The 22,333-nt window shown below is 42.3% G+C and overlaps 1 protein-coding gene across 1 annotated transcript in view; it reads right to left on the reverse strand.

Moving 5' to 3' along the window:
* The window catches only part of fsip1.L (fibrous sheath interacting protein 1 L homeolog), a 44,698-nt gene extending 28,034 nt beyond the window's left edge, over positions 1–16,664 (reverse strand). The window contains exons 1-5 of the mRNA XM_018231287.2: positions 16,061–16,664; positions 14,642–14,821; positions 5,721–5,910; positions 2,483–2,581; positions 737–891 (exon numbers count right to left, since the gene is read on the reverse strand). Of these exons, the coding sequence (XP_018086776.1) occupies positions 737–891; positions 2,483–2,581; positions 5,721–5,910; positions 14,642–14,806 (609 nt within the window). The 5' untranslated portion in view covers positions 14,807–14,821; positions 16,061–16,664. The remainder of the gene's footprint in view (positions 1–736; positions 892–2,482; positions 2,582–5,720; positions 5,911–14,641; positions 14,822–16,060) is intronic.
* Between the last annotated feature and the right edge of the window lie 5,669 nt (positions 16,665–22,333).

Genomic DNA, 22,333 nt, shown 5'->3' on the forward strand with positions numbered 1-22,333 from the left:
GCATGTCAGTAATGCCTGGCAAATTACTGAACATCTGAAATCAGTTAAAGTAATGCTAATAGGAGAGAAGGTGAGCCCACATAACCTTTTAGTTCAGTGAAATGAAGTGACTTGATCAGCAAACATTCTGAACACTCGGATCAGGACTAATTCCTATATGTCAGAGACACTCTTTCAAGTAAGTTTGTTTTTTATTCCACTGTAAATCAGTACTGGATGTGAGAAGTGCTACTATAGCTTCTAAAAAAGCATGGGAGGCACATTTGGACTAGGAGTCAATATAGGCCCTGGCATTAATAGTAAATAGAGACCCAAACAGCCCCCACTCGATAGTGACTTCTTATATCTTACAGCAGCCTCTCTGGCATTTGGCAGAAGCCGCAGATTTCAGGTCTGGGCCTTATGGGAAATAAGAGCAACAGACCAACAGGAGCAGCAAAGTATGGCCCTGTGGGAATCTGTGGGCTTGTTTCATTATAGACTTGACCTTCTTGGGTTCTATACTATGTGAGATAATTACATTTAAGCAAAAAGGGTAAACTCTGATATGATTATTTATCCTGTAGGTAAGGTATCTAGATTCAACAGAATGCCAGTGAGAGAGAGAGGTGCCATGTCAAAAACACACCACAATGGGACATGTATCGGCAGGATTCTCAAAGCTACACATTTTAAGTTATGGCTGAGGGACTTCAGGCCTGGAATAATGTATAACGTATACAATTCATTAGCCAACCTGGAGTTCTTCCCACAGCTTTATGCGGATCTCAAGGCCTTGAGCTTTCACCTCCTTCTCCTTGGCCAGCTTTCTCTGTAAGATGTCATCCAAAGCCTGCATCCTTTTTATGGCTCTTTCCATCTTAGGGTCAATGGCTTTATCATCAGCAATATCTGTTTAAATAAAAAAGGATAAAATGTAAACACAGGGGGAAGGGATGTTAAAGAAAGCAGCACGGTGTTGGCATCTCCTAGGTGTGTATCACTGGTATGGAAACATAGACTTAATTCATTTCTGAGCTGGACTTGTTTGTGTATAGCGGAAAGTCACAGCAGGAGACTGGAACAGAATATTTGAGGCTTTTAATTATTTAATCTCCAAACTAACATTCTAAATACAAACATTAGGTGTATGTCATTGAATGAAATATGACTCTACTGAAAAACATCCCAGGATTAGCAGCAAAAAAGGGGGATATGTATGACAGCAGCAGGGATGCACAGACCACATTTATGGGTCAGCAATGATACAAATAAGCTCTGTCATTTCCCCTGAGTAATACCCAAGAAAGACTACCAACAGATCACTTGTATGAGTGTTTAGCATTTAAAGTATTGTATCTTCACATGTATGACTATTATGGAAATGGCAATACTCAGTTGAGATCCCAGCAGTGAGTAAGTAGCATACCTATGGATCCCCAGTCCTAGATCTCAGGCTTATGAGACCTGTTCCTTGCACAATGTAAGTGTGAGGAAGGGTTACCAAAGAATGTGGTGCAATGTTTGCTGCCCCTATAGTTACGCTACTGCTGGGAATTATAGTTCTGTAATATCTAACTGCTCAGTATCTTGACATAGGCCTAGAGCTTGTTCACATTGTCAAGAACACTTGGAAAAAAACAAAAAAAAACAAAGGCAGTGATCAACATTACCTATGAGCTTTGTGCATCTTCATTTACACAACAGAGCACAGGAAATCCTTTTTGTACTTCACATTTACACACTGGGAATAGCACACTTATTTCAATACACTAGCACAGGTATGTGCCTATTTTCCATATCTTCACCCAATAATGTAGCCCTCATTCTGTCAAAATACATTTATTTGTATTAGGGGGAGAAATCACCTAGTCCTAGTGTATTATGATTGTGCCACAGAATGGATTCGATTTCTGTGCATTTCATGGAATTATACATCCCTCTATGTTGTCTGTGTAGCTCAAGGATGTTTTTCATTTGCTCTCTTAGGTAAAGCATTTGCAACAACAATGGAATTAATGGCACTGCAAGTCACAAAGTTATCACAATGACTTTACATCCCTGATCTACAACCATTATCAGTACTAAAATAATTCTAAATACATTACAAAAGGCCCAGATGTGCTTCACTATGTAATTAAGAGGCACAGTTCAATTCTAACCATGTGGGACACACGTGTTTCTATACTGGTTTGATAGAGTGTTACTGAATTATCATTAAAGATTTAAATCCTGCCAAATGCAGTATTAGAAACAGATACATCCTTTCTCTCGTGTATATTTGTCTGAGAGTAAATTGCCTTTTGTGTGAAGAGACATATTAGACATGAGAAAAATCAGTTGCATTCCACTATCTAGGATTTTTCTATTGCACTGGTGGTCAGACAAGAACGTAAGATCTCACTGGTGGTATCGCTTATACTATATGCTGTGCCGACTGCAAGTGTTTAAAGTACCACATGTTTCCATGTTGATTAGGGTATTACAGACTATGATTAATCACCTTGATCATCTTTTGGATCTTCATCATTTTCACATGCATCCTCAAACTCAGCAGATGGCAAGTCTAAAAATTCATCTTCAGACTCATGAGAAAGGAGATCTAAAACCAACAGAGATTTTATGTAATCCAGTTATGCTGAGAAGCCTGAATGTTTTAAAGAATTTGCAGGACAGAAAAGGTTCTATCTGGCAATATATACCTTGTCTCACCCCAAACCTATTAAATCAGGGGTGAAATGTATGCAAACTGTCAAAATATGATCATTTTCAGGTCATAAGAAGAGGCGACAGGTTTTAAAAAATTCACAGTGCATTATAAACTGGGGTTAACTGTTGGGATGCACCGAATCCAGGATTTGGTTCGGTATCCGGCCTTTTTCAGCAGGATTCGGCCGAATCCTTGTGCCTGGCCGCACCGAATCCGAATCCTAATTTGCATGTGCAAATTGTGGGCAGGGTGGGATTTAATGTGACTTTTCATCACAAAACAAGGAAGTAATCCAATTGTTTTCCACATTTTCCTTTCCTGACCCTAATTTGCATATGCAAATTGGGATTCAGATTCAGTTCGGTATTGGGACGAATCTTCCACAAAGGTTTCTGGGATTCGGCCGAATCCAAAATAGTGGATCTGGTGCATCCCTAGTTAACAGTATGATGGAAGTGGTGGATTATGATAGTGGGGCACTAATACCATCCCATTTGTGAGTGATCTTCACTGCTTATTTGCAGTCCACTAGAGGCCTCTTGTATCTAATTGGTAGCTATGGGTAGGCTGCAACATGGCTAACACAGCTTGCATTTTGACCAGTGGCCAGGGTTGGGCATGTGACCAATGGCTGATTATCAATATACAGAGGTACTAGTCGTTGACAGAGCTGTTTATTTTTTTTTAGCCACTGTCAGTACTTGTCCTTGGGCCGCCCCCTCCCAAGCACCTTCATAAATCCCAAAAGTTGGGGGTGGTCAGAGCTTCCCAAATTGTGAAACTAGTCCCTCAAAGGGAGCCTAGAACAGCAGCAGTCGTCCAACCTGAAGGACAGTAAGAGGTGATTATTGACACTCTACTCTGGTGTCCTTATAACTAACAGTAGGTTATACATTATTGCATGTATATAGACACATACATAGTTACATAGTAGTTAAATCTGAAAAAAAGCATACATAGTTTCTTATGGAAAAACATGCATTCTAAGCATATTCCCCCTTTAATACTTTCTCTGTCTGGAACTCCAGTTGCAGAACAACTGGGGTGGGATGGTGGGAGCTGTGCTGAGAATGTAGCTGGAATGCTAAGGAAGGCAGATCAATGGTCTAGTATGTTGATTCCATGTGTTCTCCTCACTTGCACTCTGTTGACTTCTGGCTAGCTCGTTTGCTCCATCAACATAAAATCACTACCATGATAATTCCACTAGGTTGGCCAACAAAATCACCTTCACGCAGATGATACCCAAATTTATATCTTCTTTCCGTGTCTCTCCAAACTTGTACCTCTAACATCAATAATGACCTCATCATTAGATCAGCATTTGATTATATGTCTTCCAACTTTCTCAAATCCGGCCTTTTCAAAACAAAATGAATCATCCTCTTTCCTCATTCCACTCGTCCTTACTGGAACTATACTAAAAGGGCTAATACTTCTTCATTTCTATATTTTCTTTGTACTGCTCTAATGTTAGGAGGTGACTATAATCATTTGCTTCTTGCTTTATGTCTTGCCTAACCTACTACTGATGTTTTGCCTAACCTACTATTGCTCTCTTACCCCCATATGTAATAAAAGGCACTACGTTAGCCCAGGAGCAGTATCTCATAGCAACCAATACGATGTTTGCTTTTAAACAGGTGACCAGTAAATGCTTCCTGCTTATTGGTTGCTATGGGTTACTGCTCCTGGGCAAACTTAGTGCCTTTTATTACATAACCCCATTACAGTCTGACACCAACTTACATACAATATGTCATTGTCATTGTAAAATTATTGCAACTGTCTGACTTCATCCTCCCAAAATAGGCCTCCTGGCAAAATAAAATTTTTAAGGAAGCATCTCTTAGGCAATCAGTAAAAAAAATTAAAAAAAACTTTATTACCAGACTTTTAAAAGCAGCAAACAAACAGGCATCATCTTTTAGACACACCATGTGTTATGACATAAGTAGTCACCTGACATGTTTCATGCCTCGTTCTGGCACTTCGCTAGAGGTCTGGTAATAAAGTTTATTTTTTTTTGTTTACTGATTGCTTCCTTAAAAATCGTATTTTGTGTGGAGTGCCATTCTACTGGATCAGAGACCAGTTCAGGAGGCACCTGCCTTGGCAGAAAGTATGTTCAGAAGGGAAGTCTGGGAATTCAAAGACGAGTCTTTTCTATTGCAAAATTGCTCCTGGCACAATCCCCTACAAACAGCTATTATTGGGGGTATGCTTGGCCAACTTTGGGCAGTTATTCAATAGAGATCTCAGATTTCAATATAGCCCTGGCGTATCAAGTTCATTGAAATCCAAACAGCACTCTACAGGCACAATAAAATGTGTCAGTCTATAAAAACAGGTAGATACCTCAGACAGGTTTAAAAGTCCCTTCAACACCCTAGAGCATTTGTAGGCCTCTGCAACAGCTGCTGCAAATCTTGGCTCCATATTTATATAAACCAGTATCAGAACTAGGGGTAGACAGAAGAGGCATATGCCTGGGGTGCAATGATAGGGGGGCGCTAGGTATCTAACTCTTCTGTCTGCCTACATCTAGTCTGGGCCCTAGTCCCAGCACTACCTGCCTGTCATTTATCCCATAGCTCATTCACACAGATGGGTAGTAGCGAGAAGTTCGACTAGGGTTACCTAGGGTTGCCCAGCCAGCTTGGATTCTGGACAAAAGAAGCAGTTACATATAATTACAGGGTTGGACTGGGCTAGTGGAACACTGGGAAAAAAACCACCTGCAGCCCAGATCCACTCCCACCTGCCAGACACTCTGTGATGCATGATCTCTCTCTGACTGATGCAAGAAAACAGGTATGTGCTGGTTAGTGGGTAGGTGGATAGACGAGAGTTGTGGGAAGCTTGCAAGGGGGCCCTGAATTTTGCAGGGGGGTCTGGGGCCTGGAGATGTTGTGCGTGGAACCCTGATGTGGTAGCCAGTGTGCCCAGATCCCCCCAGTCTGACACAGTATAATTATCTTTTATTCCTCAAGCAGATACAAATTCAGTCATATTTACACTTCTTTGTTACCTATTTCCTTCTGTGGAAACGGGTGATCAAAATTTATCTCATCTCTTCTATGGCATTCATAGTCTTCCGCAGAGTTCTTTGAGAAATGTTTCTGTCCTAAGAGCTGGTCATGATGTTCTATAGGAGTTTTTCTTCCTGCTTCCAAATGTGTTTCACAGGTCTCAAGTCCCAAACATAGTTGTGAAGGCATCTGGGAATATATTTATGATCCAACTTAATTTCATTATCATAATGTTATATTATCTGCCTTTAGGTAATCAGGTTCTGTGTTAGGGGTCCCTGGCAATGCAAATAGGCTAGGGACACCATTTATAGAAGAGAAGGGAAACTATTATGTACTTTAATAACTTAAAAATGAATGGTGATCAGGGATGTCCAACCTTTGACCCGCAGCTGTTCTGGAACATCGTACGTTTTTGATCATCAGCTGCTGGAGGAATTGCAGGTTAAACATCCCTGTTGTTTTAGTGATGTACAGGGTTGTCCCAAAACCTGTGGAAACTGTGGTAGAGATGTCGCGAACTGTTCGCCGGCGAACTTGTTCGCGCGAACATCGGGTGTTCGCGCTCGCCGGAAGTTCGCGAACGTCGCGCGACGTTCGCCATTTTGGGTTCGCCATTGTTGGCGCTTTTTTTTGCCCTCTCACCCCAGACCAGCAGGTACATGGCAGCCAATCAGGAAGCTCTCCCCTGGACCACTCCCCTTCCCTATAAAAACCGAAGCCCTGCAGCGTTTTTTCACTCTGCCTGTGTGTGCTGAAGAGATAGTGTAGGGAGAGAGCTGCTGCCTGTTAGTGATTTCAGGGACAGTTGAAAGTTTGCTGGCTAGTAATCGTTTTGATACTGCTCTGTTATTGGAGGGACAGAAGTCTGCAGGGGTTTGAGGGACATTTAAGCTTAGGTAGCTTTGCTGGCTAGTAATCTACCTTCTACTGCAGTGCTCTGTATGTAGCTGCAGTGGGCAGCTGTCCTGCTTCTGATCTCATCTGCTGACTGCTGCAATAACAGTAGTCCTTGTAAGGACTGCTTTTATTTATTTTTTTGTTGTTTTACTACTACTACTACTACTACTACTATAAGAGCCCAGTGCTATTAGTCTAGCAGTGTTGGGGAGTGGGACTGGTGTGCTAATCTGCTGCTCCTAGTAGTTCAGCAGCACCAACTTTAATTTTTTTTTTTAATATTCATTTTTTTTTTATTTTACTTTTTTTTATTTTACTACCGCTGTAGTAGTGTATAAGTTGACCTTTTAGGCATTATTTGCCCTGTAGGCATTATTTGCACACTGTTTTCTTCAACCCGCCATCGAGCTGTGTGACCTTGTTCACATTCTGTCTAAATATCCATAATATTACCGTCTCCAGAAAAAACACCGGAGTCACTTTTTTCAAGCAGCCATAATATATTTTACGTAATCCGTATCCACCGCTGTAGTAGTGTATACGTTGGCCTTGTAGGCATTATTTGCACACTGTTTTCTTCAACCCGCCATCGAGCTGTGTGACCTTGTTCCCATTCTGTCTAAATATCCATAATATTACCGTCTCCAGAAAAAACACCGGAGTCACTTTTTTCAAGCAGCATTCATATATTTTACGTAATCCGTATCCACCGCTGTAGTAGTGTATACGTTGGCCTTGTAGGCATTATTTGCACACTGTTTTCTTCAACCCGCCATCGAGCTGTGTGACCTTGTTCCCATTCTGTCTAAATATCCATAATATTACCGTCTCCAGAAAAAACACCGGAGTCACTTTTTTCAAGCAGCATTCATATATTTTACGTAATCCGTATCCACCGCTGTAGTAGTGTATACGTTGGCCTTGTAGGCATTATTTGCACACTGTTTTCTTCAACCCGCCATCGAGCTGTGTGACCTTGTTCCCATTCTGTCTAAATATCCATAATATTACCGTCTCCAGAAAAAACACCGGAGTCACTTTTTTCAAGCAGCATTCATATATTTTACGTAATCCGTATCCACCGCTGTAGTAGTGTATACGTTGGCCTTGTAGGCATTATTTGCACAGTGTTTTCTTCAACCCGCCATCGAGCTGTGTGAGCTTGTTCACATTTTGTCTAAATATTGATAATATTATCGTCTCTAGAAAAACCACTTGAGTTACTTTTTTTCAAGCAGCATTCATATATTTTACGTAATCCGTATCCACCGCTGTAGTAGTGTATACGTTGACCTTGTAGGCATTATTTGCACACTGTTTTCTTCAACCCGCCATCGAGCTGTGTGAGCTTGTTCACATTTTGTCTAAATATTGATAATATTATCGTCTCTAGAAAAACCACTTGAGTTACTTTTTTTCAAGCAGCATTCATATATTTTACGTAATCCGTATCCACCGCTGTAGTAGTGTATACGTTGACCTTGTAGGCATTATTTGCACACTGTTTTCTTCAACCCGCCATCGAGCTGTGTGAGCTTGTTCACATTTTGTCTAAATATTGATAATATTATCGTCTCTAGAAAAACCACTTGAGTTACTTTTTTTCAAGCAGCATTCATATATTTTACGTAATCCGTATCCACCGCTGTAGTAGTGTATACGTTGACCTTGTAGGCATTATTTGCACACTGTTTTCTTCAACCCGCCATCGAGCTGTGTGAGCTTGTTCACATTTTGTCTAAATATTGATAATATTATCGTCTCTAGAAAAACCACTTGAGTTACTTTTTTCAAGCAGCATTCATATATTTTACGTAATCCGTATCCACCGCTGTAGTAGTGTATACGTTGACCTTGTAGGCATTATTTGCACAGTGTTTTCTTCAACCCGCCATCGAGCTGTGTGAGCTTGTTCACATTTTGTCTAAATATTGATAATATTATCGTCTCTAGAAAAACCACTTGAGTTACTTTTTTTCAAGCAGCATTCATATATTTTACGTAATCCGTATCCACCGCTGTAGTAGTGTATACGTTGACCTTGTAGGCATTATTTACACACTGTTTTCTTCAACCCGCCATCGAGCTGTGTGAGCTTGTTCACATTTTGTCTAAATATTGATAATATTATCGTCTCTAGAAAAACCACTTGAGTTACTTTTTTTCAAGCAGCATTCATATATTTTACGTAATCCGTATCCACCGCTGTAGTAGTGTATACGTTGACCTTGTAGGCATTATTTGCACACTGTTTTCTTCAACCCGCCATCGAGCTGTGTGACCTTGTTCACATTTTGTCTAAATATTGATAATATTATCGTCTCTAGAAAAACCACTTGAGTTACTTTTTTTCAAGCAGCATTCATATATTTTACGTAATCCGTATCCACCGCTGTAGTAGTGTATACGTTGACTTTGTAGGCATTATTTGCACAGTGTTTTCTTCAACCCGCCATCTAGCTGTGTGTATTATCGTTTCCAGAAAAACCAACTGAGTTTTTGTTGTTGTTGTTGTTTTTTTAAAAATAATGCCAGGCAAAGGCAGGCCGCCACGCAGAGGCCGTGCTAGGGGCCGTGCTGCTATGCAATCCTGTGGCCCTAGCAAATTTCCCAGTTTTAAAAAAGCCAATGACCCTGAACTCCCAAAATGCTGAAGAGGTAGTTGACTGGCTTACACAGCACACCCCATCCTCTACCGTTTCTAACTTTACCACAACATCCTCCTCATCCTCCACTGCTATGGCCACCCCACGTAACACTTCCTCCACCACCGGTGCCCCTTCTTCACTGGGGTCAGAGGAGTTATTTTCCAATGAGTTTCTTGAACTGAGTAATGCGCAACCATTATTGCCAGAAGAAGATGAAGGAGATGAGGACCTTACACCAGATTTAATTCTGGCAGAGAACACGATAGAGATGGACATAATGAGTGATGAGGAGGAGGTCCCCGCTGCTGCTTCCTTCTGTGATGTGTCAGAAGAAATTGATGCATCTGAGGAGAATGATGATGAGGAGATTGATGTTTTGTGGGTGCCTAGTAGAAGAGAGCAAGAGGAGGGTAGTTCAGATGGAGAGACGGAGAGTCAGAGAGGCAGTAGGAGAATAAGACTTAGAAGAAGCAGGGAGGACAGCCCGCAGGGATCAGCAGGGCAACAACATGTATCGGCACCTGTGTTCAGCCGGCCAACGCACCCGCCATTGCCGCCAATACCGCCAACTCCGCCAACTTCTACTGTTACCGCCAGATCGCACACTTCCAAAAAGTCAGCAGTGTGGGATTTTTTTAATGTGTGTGCCTCTGACAAAAGCATTGTAATTTGCAATGAGTGCAGTCAGAAACTGAGCCTTGGTAAGCCCAACAGCCACATAGGTACAACTTCTATGCGAAGGCACATGAGCGGCAAGCACAAAGCACTTTGGGAGCAACACCTCAAAGGCAACAGGCAAACTAAAAGCCACACTCCTTCTGGTCCAGCATCTTACTGCTCTACCTCTGCTCTCCTTGACCCGTCTGAACCACCCTCCACTCCGCCTTCCACCTTGACCACCTGTTCCCATTCCCAGTCATCTGCCACCAGCCAAGTTTCTGTGAAGGCCATGTTTGAGCGTAAGAAGCCAATGTCTGACTGTCACCCCCTTGCCCGGCGTCTGACAGCTGGCTTGTCTGCACTCTTAGCCCGCCAGCTTTTACCATACCAGCTGGTGGACTCTGAGGCCTTCCGCAAATTTGTAGCAATTGGGACACCGCAGTGGAAGGTACCCAGCCGCAATTTTTTTTCTAAAAAGGGAATACCACACCTGTACCAACATGTGCAGAGCCAAGTTACCGCATCTCTGTCACTTAGTGTTGGGCCAAAGGTCCATATGACTACTGACGCATGGTCCTCCAAGCATGGTCAGGGCAGGTATGTCACCTACACTGCCCACTGGGTGAACTTGGTAATGGCTGGGAAGCAGGGAATGGGTAGCTCAACAACAACAGTGGAGTTGGTGTCACCGCCACGGATTGCACGCGGTTCTGCCACCACCTCTACTCCTCCATCGCTCTCTACCTCGTCTTCTTCTTCTTCTTACTCTGCTGCTGGGTCCTCCTTCTCCTCCTCCACACCTGTGCACCCCCAGCTCCCCCTAGGCTATTCGACGTGCCAGGTACGCCGTTGTCACGCTGTCTTGGGGATGACGTGCCTGGAAAGCAAAAACCATACCGGATCTGTACTCCTGTCATCTCTGCAGTCACAGGCCGATCGGTGGCTGACCCCACACCAACTGCAGATCGGAAAAGTGGTGTGTGACAATGGAAGCAATCTGTTGGCAGCGTTGAGACTAGGCAATTTAACACATGTGCCCTGCATGGCACATGTGTTAAATTTAATAGTCCAACGTTTTGTCTCCAAGTACCCAGGATTCCAGGACGTTCTCACCCAGTCCAGAAAGGTGTCGGCCCATTTCAGACGTTCCTACACAGCCATGGCACGCCTTGCTGACATTCAGCAGCGCTACAACATGCCAGTCAGGCGTTTGATTTCTGACAGCCAGACTCGCTGGAATTCAACGCTCCTTATGTTGGAACGTCTGCTGCAACAACAAAGGGCCGTCAACGAGTACCTTTTTGAACTGGGTGGTAGGACTGGATCTGCACAGCTGGGGATTTTTTTCCCCCGTTACTGGGTGCTTATGCGCGATGCCTGCAGGCTCATGCGACCTTTTGAAGAGGTGACAAATATGGTCAGTCGCACCGAAGGCACCATCAGCGACCTAATACCCTTCGCTTTCTTCCTGGAGCGTGCCGTGCGACGAGTGACAGATGAGGCTGTAGACCAGCGTGACGAGGAGCTGGAAGCGCACGATTTCTGGTCGGAATCACCAGAACGAACCCAGGCACCTGCTGCAACGCAGGGAGAGGTGCCAGAAGTGGAGTCAGAGGAGGAAGGTGGCTTTGTGGAGGAGGAGGAGGAGGACCAACAGGAGCAGGCTTCCCAGGGGGCTAGTGGTGACCTTTTGGGGACCCCTGGTCTTGTACGTGGCTGGGGGGAGGAGACCGTGGATGATGCAGTCCTTGATAATGAGGAAGCGGAGATGGATAGCTCTGCATCCAACCTTGTGAGAATGGGGTCTTTCATGCTGTCATGCCTGTTGAAGGACCCCCGTATCAAGAGGCTTAAGGAGAAGGACCTGTACTGGGTCGCAACGCTACTAGACCCTCGGTACAAGCATAAAGTGTCAGAAATGTTACCAACATACCACAAGTCCGAAAAGATGCGGCATTTACAAACCAGCCTGCAAAACATGTTGTACAATGCTTTTAAGGGTGATGTCACTTCAGGAACTCATCAACATTCCAGGGGCAGAGGTGCCAGTAATCCTGCCACGAGCACACCTGCAAGGACAAAGCCCTTTGGCCAGTCTGTAACGTCAGACATGCAAATGTTTTTCTGTCCAAGGCAGCGCCACAACCCTTCTGGATCCACCCTCAAAGAACGCCTCGACCGGCAGGTAGCGGACTACCTGGCATTAACTGCAGATATCGACACTCTGAGGAGCGATGAACCCCTGGACTACTGGGTGCGCAGGCTTGATCTGTGGCCAGAGCTGTCACAATTTGCCATGAACCTCTTGTCTTGCCCAGCCTCAAGTGTGCTCTCAGAAAGGACCTTCAGTGCAGCAGGAGGGATTGTAACTGAGAAGAGAACTCGCCTAGGTCACAAAAGTGTCGATTACCTGACCTTTATTAAAATGAATGAGGGGTGGATCTCGGAGGGTTACTGCACGCCGGAAGACTTGTTCTGACTTCTATGCAGCTGTCCTTCTCTTCAAGCCTCATGACTCCACACACAGCTGTCCTTTAGCGTCCTCCTCCTCCCTCCGCCACCGTTACAAACTAGGGTGCAAACCCTACTGGTTTAATTTTTTCTGGCCTCTGTGCTTCAGTGGCTGCAACCAAAAAAACTGGGCAAACAATGTCTACAAGGTCAACGTATGGCAAAAAATGACTATTTTCAGCATTTATATGGCATATTTTTTCTGGCAACTGTGCTTCAGTGGCTGCGTCCAAAAAAATGCATATTTTCTGCATTTATATGGCATAATTTTTCTGGCAACTGTGCTTCAGTGGCTGCGACCAAAAAAATGCATATTTTCTGCATTTATATGGCATAATTTTTCTGGCCTCTGTGCTTCAGTGGCTGCAACCAAAAAAATTTATATTTTCAGCATTTATATGGCATAATTTTTCTGGCCTCTGTGCTTCAGTGGCTGCAACCAAAAAAATTTATATTTTCAGCATTTATATGGCATAATTTTTCTGGCAACTGTGCTTCAGTGGCTGCGACCAAAAAAATTACTATTTTCAGCATTTATATGGCATATTTTTTCTGGCCTCTGTGCTTCAGTGGCTGCGGCCAAAAAAACTGGGCAAACAATGCCTACAAGGTCAACGACGTTGACCTTGTAGGCATTGTTTGCCCAGTTTTTTTGGCCGCAGCCACTGAAGCACAGAGGCCAGAAAAAATATGCCATATAAATGCTGAAAATAGTAATTTTTTGCCATACGTTGACTCAACGTATATGGCAAAAAATGACTATTTTCAGCATTTATATGGCATATTTTTTCTGGCAACTGTGCTTCAGTGGCTGCGACCAAAAAAATGCATATTTTCTGCATTTATATGGCATAATTTTTCTGGCCTCTGTGCTTCAGTGGCTGCAACCAAAAAAATTTATATTTTCAGCATTTATATGGCATAATTATTCTGGCAACTGTGCTTCAGTGGCTGCGACCAAAAAAATGCATATTTTCTGCATTTATATGGCATAATTTTTCTGGCCTCTGTGCTTCAGTGGCTGCAACCAAAAAAATTTATATTTTCAGCATTTATATGGCATAATTTTTCTGGCAACTGTGCTTCAGTGGCTGCGTCCAAAAAAACTGGGCAAACAATGTCTACAAGGTCAACGTATGGCGAAAAATTACTATTTTCAGCATTTATATGGCATATTTTTTCTGGCAACTGTGCTTCAGTGGCTGCGTCCAAAAAAACTGGGCAAACAATGCCTACAAGGTCAACGTATGGCAGTTGTTTAAAGAGAACAGTAGATTACTAGCCAGCAAAGCTACCTAAGCTAAAATGTCCCTCAAATCCCTGCAGACTTCTGTCCCTCCAATACAGAGCAGTATCAAGCAGATTACTAGCCAGCAAGCTTACTATCATCTGTCCCTGAAATCACTAACAGCTCTCCCCCTACACTATCTCTTCCAAGCACACACAGGCAGATTTTTCAGATACATTTTTGCCCTTGATCCCCCTCTGGCATGCCACTGTCCAGGTCGTTGCACCCTTTAAACAACTTTAAAATCATTTTTCTGGCCAGAAATGTCTTTTCTAGATGTTAAAGTTCGCCTTCCCATTGAAGTCTATGGGGTTCGCGAACCGTTCGCGAACCGCTCGCATTTTTGCGCAAGTTCGCGAATATGTTCGCGAACTTTTTTTCCGACGTTCGCTACATCCCTAAACTGTGGTTATCCACAAACACTGTAGCAGACAGCACCAACAGGAATATCTGTTTGAAAAGCTTTTTTTTTTGCTTTTCTTAGGCATAATGATCAGGACAGTTACAACATTTCAAGCCAAACAATGGCCCTTTATCAAGCTGTGGTTATACCCATTAGTGTGGTACATGTTGGCTGGTGGAAGGCAAAACATACAGCAGCTCCCTACCCTGTTGGCAAAGTAATCACAGCAGCCACTCCCCTATAGAATGTGTGCCTTCGATCAGACCCGTTTGACACGTTATTGGAAGGCGTTGGCTGGAACACAGCTACAGCTATGGTCAGGGATGAATTAGGCTTTCTTTTCCTTACGGTTCCGATAACCATGTTTAAAGAGAACATCATGTGATTATGTAAATCCCTTTAGTTAGTGAAGACATTGACATTCCAAATTTGCAGCCTATGTCCTCCCTTCTAATACTTTGACAAAATGCCACTGAAAAAACATACATATAAGAATTCATCAGAATTTACCTCTGAAAAACCAGGCTCAGGGTTCAATATTTCCAAAGACAAAGAAGTTGAACTACGCTTTGGCTTCTCTGTTGACAAAGAAGTGGAAACCCGACTACCTGGACGGGATCTGGAGGAAGAAGCAGGTCTCGCTATTTCATCTAGGCTCCCCTTTGTAATGTCCATGTCATCGAACGGCAGCTTTAAGACAGAAAATGAAAATGGGATTTTCGCAAATGTTCAATAGATGCATAAATGCAGTTGGATGCTAACAATAATAATAATTTATAATTAATAATAATTTAACAAGCAAGGGTTACAGAGTAAAAAAAAATAGGATTAGACTTGCAAGAGCTTACAATCAATTTTCACTCTATAACCTGAATTATTGAAAAGGGGGTGTTTAAAATATTAGATGTAATAATAAGTCAAATATGTATGCCCAGAAAATATTGCATAGGTACAGTATGGCATTATGTGCCCTCTTTTAAGGAATTTCTCGTATGGCACAAAAGCCCAGTGTAGAAGTGACCCTGGAAATTATATTCAATGCTGGCAGCTATGACCTGGTTCTAGAATATCTGGAAGTTATCAGGGGGTTTCTGGCCTGTTCCCAAGAGCAAGGACAGATTTAACTGGTAACCCTAGTACTACGTGCCACATCCACCTACAGTGACCAGCTCAAAGTGTCCCCTCTTTTCGAAGGACCCAGCCCCGAAACTGACCTACAAATTGCTCGACCAAAAGAAAGAAATCAGGGGCCGCACTGAGGAGAGAAGTTTTGACAGGTAGAGTTTTCCCCAGTCTGCCTTCCTAGCAATAAGGCAATGGGGCGCCCCTAAAAATGTGCTGCTCTAAGCCCGGCCCTTTGTAGACTTCCCACAAATCCAGGCCTGCCCAAGAACTTACAATCTAGAAGCTGAAAGACAAAGATGTCATCAAGGAGACAAGGAACCATTCCTGACATATCTAAAAGCCTATTTTACTTTACATCCCTTGGTAACAAGAAATATATTTTCAGAAATACCAGGGCTGGATCATCATCTTCCTGATGACATGGAGCTAAGCGACATCTTCAAGGCAGTAACAGCTTACCCAGGGCTGAATTCAAGACATATGGCTATGACCCCACTCTGATGCAAAACTCTAATGGAGCTAGGGTTGCCACCTGGCCGGCATTTTACTGGCCTGACCAGTAAAAATGATGGCTGATCCCAATGTTATTAATAGGGGAAAAAGATAGATATATAGGAAGGCCGGTATTTTTCTCCAGAAAAGGTGGCAAACCTAAATGGAGCTCAGGGATATCAGGCAGCAACCCACAAGCTGTTTTAAACTACAAATCCCATCAGCCCCTGAATGACATAGGGAAGCTGAGAGTTGCAGGTTAACAGTAGCCAGACATCCCTGATTTTTAAGCAATTCCACATTGGAACTTACAGCAGGTCTCTTCTCCGGCTCCCTCCGTTCTCTTCTCTCCCAGGCCTTGCTGTTGTTTTCATGAAAGCACTTCCTAGCGTGACATGTTGCTAGGCAACCAATTCATTTGCTGGGCTTGGGCACCATCTACTGCTCATAGAGTGGAATGTGTACCCAAATCAGTTACAAGTATTGTGTCTCTATTGTTGTGCTACAACTCCCAGCCATGTAAATTCCTTGTGGTGGGGGCTGTGGGAGTTGCTGCTCTAACAACAGCTGGACAGTTACCTTTGGAGATGTTATGGTGGGAAAACACTATTGTTATCTAGTTTGTTAAATTATTGTAAGACCCCTGTGGTTAAAAGTAAATAGACCAGGGTCCCAGCGGAAAACACTTGTTATTTGGGAGTCAGTACTAGTACAGCCAAGGGAGAGTCCAGTAAAGCTCAGTAGAGGGGTGTCCTGCCAAAGCCTGGGAGTTTGCACCCAGAACTGCCTCTAACCAGGGGCTGCAGGTCTCACTCAGATCTTCAACTCTAAATTCTCTACAGACCCCGGCCCCTCAGTCTCAATAGGTGGAGGAATTCTGTCAGAAGTATTCATGCAAACTGGTTTTTCCACTATGCAGCTCAGTGCAAGTGAGTGTGGGGGATGGGCATTGGCCTTGCCCACTTACAGCTTTGCCTGTGGTCATTATATCTATCCAAGCCTGGGGAACTATATATATATATTAGAGGGCTGGTATGTGATATTCTGAAACACTTTGCAATTAGTTTTCAGTTTTTATTATTTGGGATTTATGAGTTATTTAGCTTTGTATTCAGCAGTTCTCCAAGTTGCAATGTCAGCAATCTGGTTACTAGGGTCCCATTTACCCTAGCAACCATGCACTGATTTGAATAATAGACTGGAATGTGATTAGGAGACGACTAATATATATTTTATATATATTTTGTAGCTTTGCAGATGATTTGTTTTTGTAATGGGGTCAGTGATCTCCATTTGAAAGCTGGAAAGCGTCAGTAAAAGAAGGCAAATAATTAAATTGAAAAGTTGCATAAAATCGGCCATTCTATAATATACTAAAAGTTATCTTAAAGGATTTGTTCACCTTCAAACAACTAGTTGTTTCAGATAGATCACCAGTAATAAAGAATTTTTCCAATTATTTTCAATTTCTTGTGTGACGGTTTGTCTAATATTGAAGTGTAAAGTGTCATTTTCACCTTCTAAAGGAGCTCTGGGAAGGGGGGTCGCTGACCCTGTAAACTGTTCTAAATTGATACATTTAGTTGATACATTTCTTATCTTTGTCCCTGCTGAAAAAAAGTGTTTGGAAGGTGAACATCCCCTTTAAAGTGCAGGAGTCCAATACCAAGTTGTGTAAAATTAGATTTATTAGCAGGGCAGTTTGTGCTCATATTCAGACAGGCTTTCACATTATCGGCAAACACAGATTTTATACACATTCATTTTTTCAGGCAGATTCATCAACAGCCATGTAAAGCATTCCACTAGCCAAAAATACAACCCCAGTTGCCATAGACACATCTCTTATCAGGGCCTTGCACCACCTTCCAATAGCAATCCGTCATACGCTCTATGCTCCTCTGCCCTACTCCGGATATGAATTTTTCTGATCCCTGCTTCAGGATGTTCGCACTGGGCCTAAAGTGTCACTTACGCCCTATCTTGGCTTACCTCCTCGTTGAGGTCTGGGCTACCCATGCTAGCTATCACCCTCTCTAGCTGAAGTACCTAGCACTTCTTACTAGAGACCCTTGCTCTACCTAATCCTGTCCAGCAGATGTCCAGGAGACATTCAGCAGATGTCCAGGAAACATCTGCTGGACATCTTATATTTAAAAGTTTTAATTTCAAATATCAACATATGGCAAGAATATGCACATAGTAAAACTCAGAGTCTGCAGGTACTGGACAATTCCCAGGCTGCAGTAATATAAAGTCACATTGCTACATAAATTGCATTCCTGAGTTTTTTAGTAGAGTTGCATCAGTAACAACTAGTTGTTTCAGATAGATCACCAGTAATAAAGAATTTTTCCAATTATTTTCAATTTCTTGTGTGACGGTTTGTCTAATATTGAAGTGTAAAGTGTCATTTTCACCTTCTAAAGGAGCTCTGGGAAGGGGGGTCGCTGAATCTGTAAACTGTTCTAAATTGATACATTTAGTTGATACATTTCTTATCTTTGTCCCTGCTGAAAAAAAGTGTTTGGAAGGTGAACATCCCCTTTAAAGTGCAGGAGTCCAATACCAAGTTGTGTAAAATTAGATTTATTAGCAGGGCAGTTTGTGCTCATATTCAGACAGGCTTTCACATTATCGGCAAACACAGATTTTATACACATTCATTTTTTCAGGCAGATTCATCAACAGCCATGTAAAGCATTCCACTAGCCAAAAATACAACCCCAGTTGCCATAGACACATCTCTTATCAGGGCCTTGCACCACCTTCCAATAGCAATCCGGCATACGCTCTATGCTCCTCTGCCCTACTCCGGATATGAATTTTTCTGATCCCTGCTTCAGGATGTTCGCACTGGGCCTAAAGTGTCACTTACGCCCTATCTTGGCTTACCTCCTCGTTGAGGTCTGGGCTACCCATGCTAGCTATCACCCTCTCTAGCTGAAGTACCTAGCACTTCTTACTAGAGACCCTTGCTCTACCTAATCCTGTCCAGCAGATGTCCAGGAGACATTCAGCAGATGTCCAGGAAACATCTGCTGGACATCTTATATTTAAAAGTTTTAATTTCAAATATCAACATATGGCAAGAATATGCACATAGTAAAACTCAGAGTCTGCAGGTACTGGACAATTCCCAGGCTGCAGTAATATAAAGTCACATTGCTACATAAATTGCATTCCTGAGTTTTTTAGTAGAGTTGCATCAGTAGCAGGCAATAAAATTATATATATAAAAAAAAAAAAAAAAGAAAGTAAAAGAAAAGTAAACCATTAAACTAAAGAAACAATTGCCTTTAACACCTGTGAGTACTGTCCTCATTTCTGCACTTACAGTTACAGCATTGGGTCAGGAAAATGTAGGGTATCTGCTGGGTCAGAGTGGGAGAGCATTAGAAAACACCTAGGTTAATGAAATATTCCGGTACGATAAACAAGGGGACCAAACTTTGTGGAAAGATTTCTGTACACCATTTGTGTAGCTAGTTGGTTTCTCAAGAATGAGGACATTGTCTAGCCTCCTTTAAACCTCAGGAAAGTAAAATGGGGGACTTCCAGGCTGAAGCTATGACCTGTTTGGAGGCAGAAAAAATATGCATTATCAATTTCCTAGTGAATTTGTTAATTCCTGGAATCCTCTTGTTGATCAGAGCCTCTCCTGGGTCCTTCTTTAGTGATAGTCCGGTCACATTTGTAATCAGTGTGTAGATTTGTATCCAAAATTGGACCGCCTTTGGACATTCCCACCATATGTTTAAGAACGAACCGTGGTGGCCACAGCTCTGAAAGCATAGAGGGGAGCATGGAGGGTACCATTTTGCCAATTTAGAGGGGACCATGTACCACTGGTGTAGTACTTTCTGGGAAGTTTCTTGGATAGATACAGTATGTTCACCGAGCAGTGTATATCAGACCATTGATCCGCCTCTATACAAATGTGTAAGTCTTTTTCCCATAGTTGAACAAACCTTAACTCCTTGATAGGGGTCAGGTGGATCAAATGATCATATATTGCTGAAATAGCCTTCTCTCGTGTGAGTATTTGCAAGCACATCTTTTCAAAAATAGTCGGGTTAGGAAATTTTTTGTCCGACCATAAGGAAGATATATAGCTTCTGATTTGCAAGTATCTATAGTATTCACTCTGTGGGCATTGTAAGAGTCTTGTAGCTGTTGCCACGATAGTAGTTTGTTGGTTTTGGTCAGAGCATGTATGGTGTGAAGATTGTGCCATTGGATCAGCTGGCAGATCTGGGCAGTCATGTAGTATTTCTTGAAATCTGGAATTCCCAGGCCTCCTTTAGAGCGATGTCTGGCTGCTGTTATAAATGTTAACCTTGCTCTTTTACCGTCCCATAAAAATGTATTCATAGATTTTTGTAAAGAGCTTAACATACCTGTAGGGGGTGAGACTGGGAGGGTCCTGAACAGATATAGTAAATGAGGTAAGGCTGACATTTTTAAGGCATTGACTCTCCCCATCCAGGATAGCTTAAGGTTGCTCCATGAGGTTATAAAATGTTGTATCTTCTAAGAGATTTTATTATAATTAGCATGCGAGATTGATTCATAGTCCCGGTGCAGTTCCACTCCTAGGTATTTTAGTTTTTGGGGTTGCCACTGGAGTTGGAAATTAATTTCGAGCAGTTTTGTCAAACTGGGGGAAAGATTGATGCTTAAGGCCTCCATTTTATTAGCGTTCACTTTGAGTAATGAGATCGTTGCAAAGGATATTTGGGGTTGTGCTCTAATTGAAATTGCAAGGGGTTCGATGGCTAGGGCAAACAGGAGGAGGGACAATGGGCACACCTGCCGTGTGCCCCGGCCTATCGCAAATATAGGTGAAAGGAAGCCCATATGCTGAACCTGTGCTGTTGGATTATCATAGAGAGCCAGAATAACATTGAGAAAGGGCTCTGGGAAACCATAATGCAAGAGAGTTTTACATAAATATAATCATGAGATTGTATCAAAAGCCTTCTCTAGATATAAAGATTGGAGCATAGAGGGTATAGACTTCGTTTTAGCTATGTGTAATATGTTAATTAGTCTGCAATGTTATCTGTTACCTGCCTTTTTGGGATGAATCCTGACTGATCCTTGTGAATTAGTAGGTCCAGGAAGGTGTTAAGTCTTGTGGCCATAATTTTTGCTAGCAATTTAATATCTAAGTTCAAGATTGAAATAAGTCTAAAATTTTTGCAATGGTATGGTCCTTGTCCATGTTGGGAATTACCACAATCTGTGAGGCCAATGTTTCAGGGTCAAATTTGTGTAGTTTCTTGACTTCACAAGGGGGGACCGCTCCAAGTTCACACTCCCTATTTGCTGCTCCAATCGGGTGCTCTGTCCGCAGCGTCCCCACTGCTGAAATTCACTTAGACATTAAGAAAGAAGGACGGCACTCCGGTACATGGAATATGCTTTTATTCCAGGTTCATACAAGGATCCAACGCCCAACGCCTTGGATCCTTGTATGAACCTGGAATAAAAGCATATTCCATGTACCGGAGTGCTGTCCTTCTTTCTTGATGTCTAAGTCAAATTTGTGTAGACCTTGTTGAATATCATTTAACAGTTTATGTAATCATGGAATTAATATGGGTCCAAATGGCTTATAATATTTTCCAGTAAGACCGTCTGGGCCTGGGGATTTTTTTATTTTCAATGTTTTTATTGCCAGTCAGATTTCCTTTGAATCAATGGGAGATCTTAGGGACTCTTTCTGTCTTTGAGAAAGAGAGGGGGTGTCAAGATTATCCAAAAAAGAGTATTTTCTCCGCTTTTAAGGCCTGTGCTTGATAAAGGGATTGATAGTAGGAGCTGAATTCTTCAACTATCTTGACTGGATTAGCTGTTAAAAGGCCCTTACTGTTTCTAATCTGCGTAAAGGGGGATTGTGAAGATTTGTTCGAAAATCTGCGAGCTTGTCAGCTTGATTGGCCTTCTGAAAAAATTTTTGTTTCACCCATTGCAGTTTTCTAACATCCTATTTGGGGTTAGTTTGAGCTGTTCTTCTTTAGTATGCAATTGGAGGGAGAGATCAGTTATTTTTTTATTTTTTGCCTTGATTTGCCTTGCTTTTGTTTGTATAAAAATCCCTCTTATGTAGGCTTTGTGGGCAGACCATAATGTGGGGCTAGTTACATTTAAAGTATCATTAGTTAGAAAATATTGCTTCAATTCGTTTTCTATACCATGCTTTATTTGGGGGTCAGACAACATGCTATCATCAAGCCTCCAGCGGTAAGTAGAGGGTTTATTCACCAGATTGGAGATATGTAAAGTTACTATGGAGTGGTCAGACCAAACACAGGTTCGGATGTTGGACTGAATGATTTGTGGTAGTAACCTTTGGTCTAAAATAAACATATTAATTCTCGAATTAGAGTTATGGGGAGGGGAAAAATATGTGTAGTCTTTGACTTGGGGATGACATTCTCGCCAAACATCCACAAGCCTATTTTTTTCTAGCAATTTTGCAAAGTAATGTGGGTTCCTAGGTCTAATTGTTTGTGAAGTTGCTTTGGTTTGTCTGTCATTAATAGGGTTTACTACTTCATTAAAGTCCCCTCTGAGCAT

This window comes from Xenopus laevis, chromosome 8L (genome assembly GCF_017654675.1).
Source record: "Xenopus laevis strain J_2021 chromosome 8L, Xenopus_laevis_v10.1, whole genome shotgun sequence".
NCBI classification, from domain to species: domain Eukaryota; kingdom Metazoa; phylum Chordata; class Amphibia; order Anura; family Pipidae; genus Xenopus; species Xenopus laevis.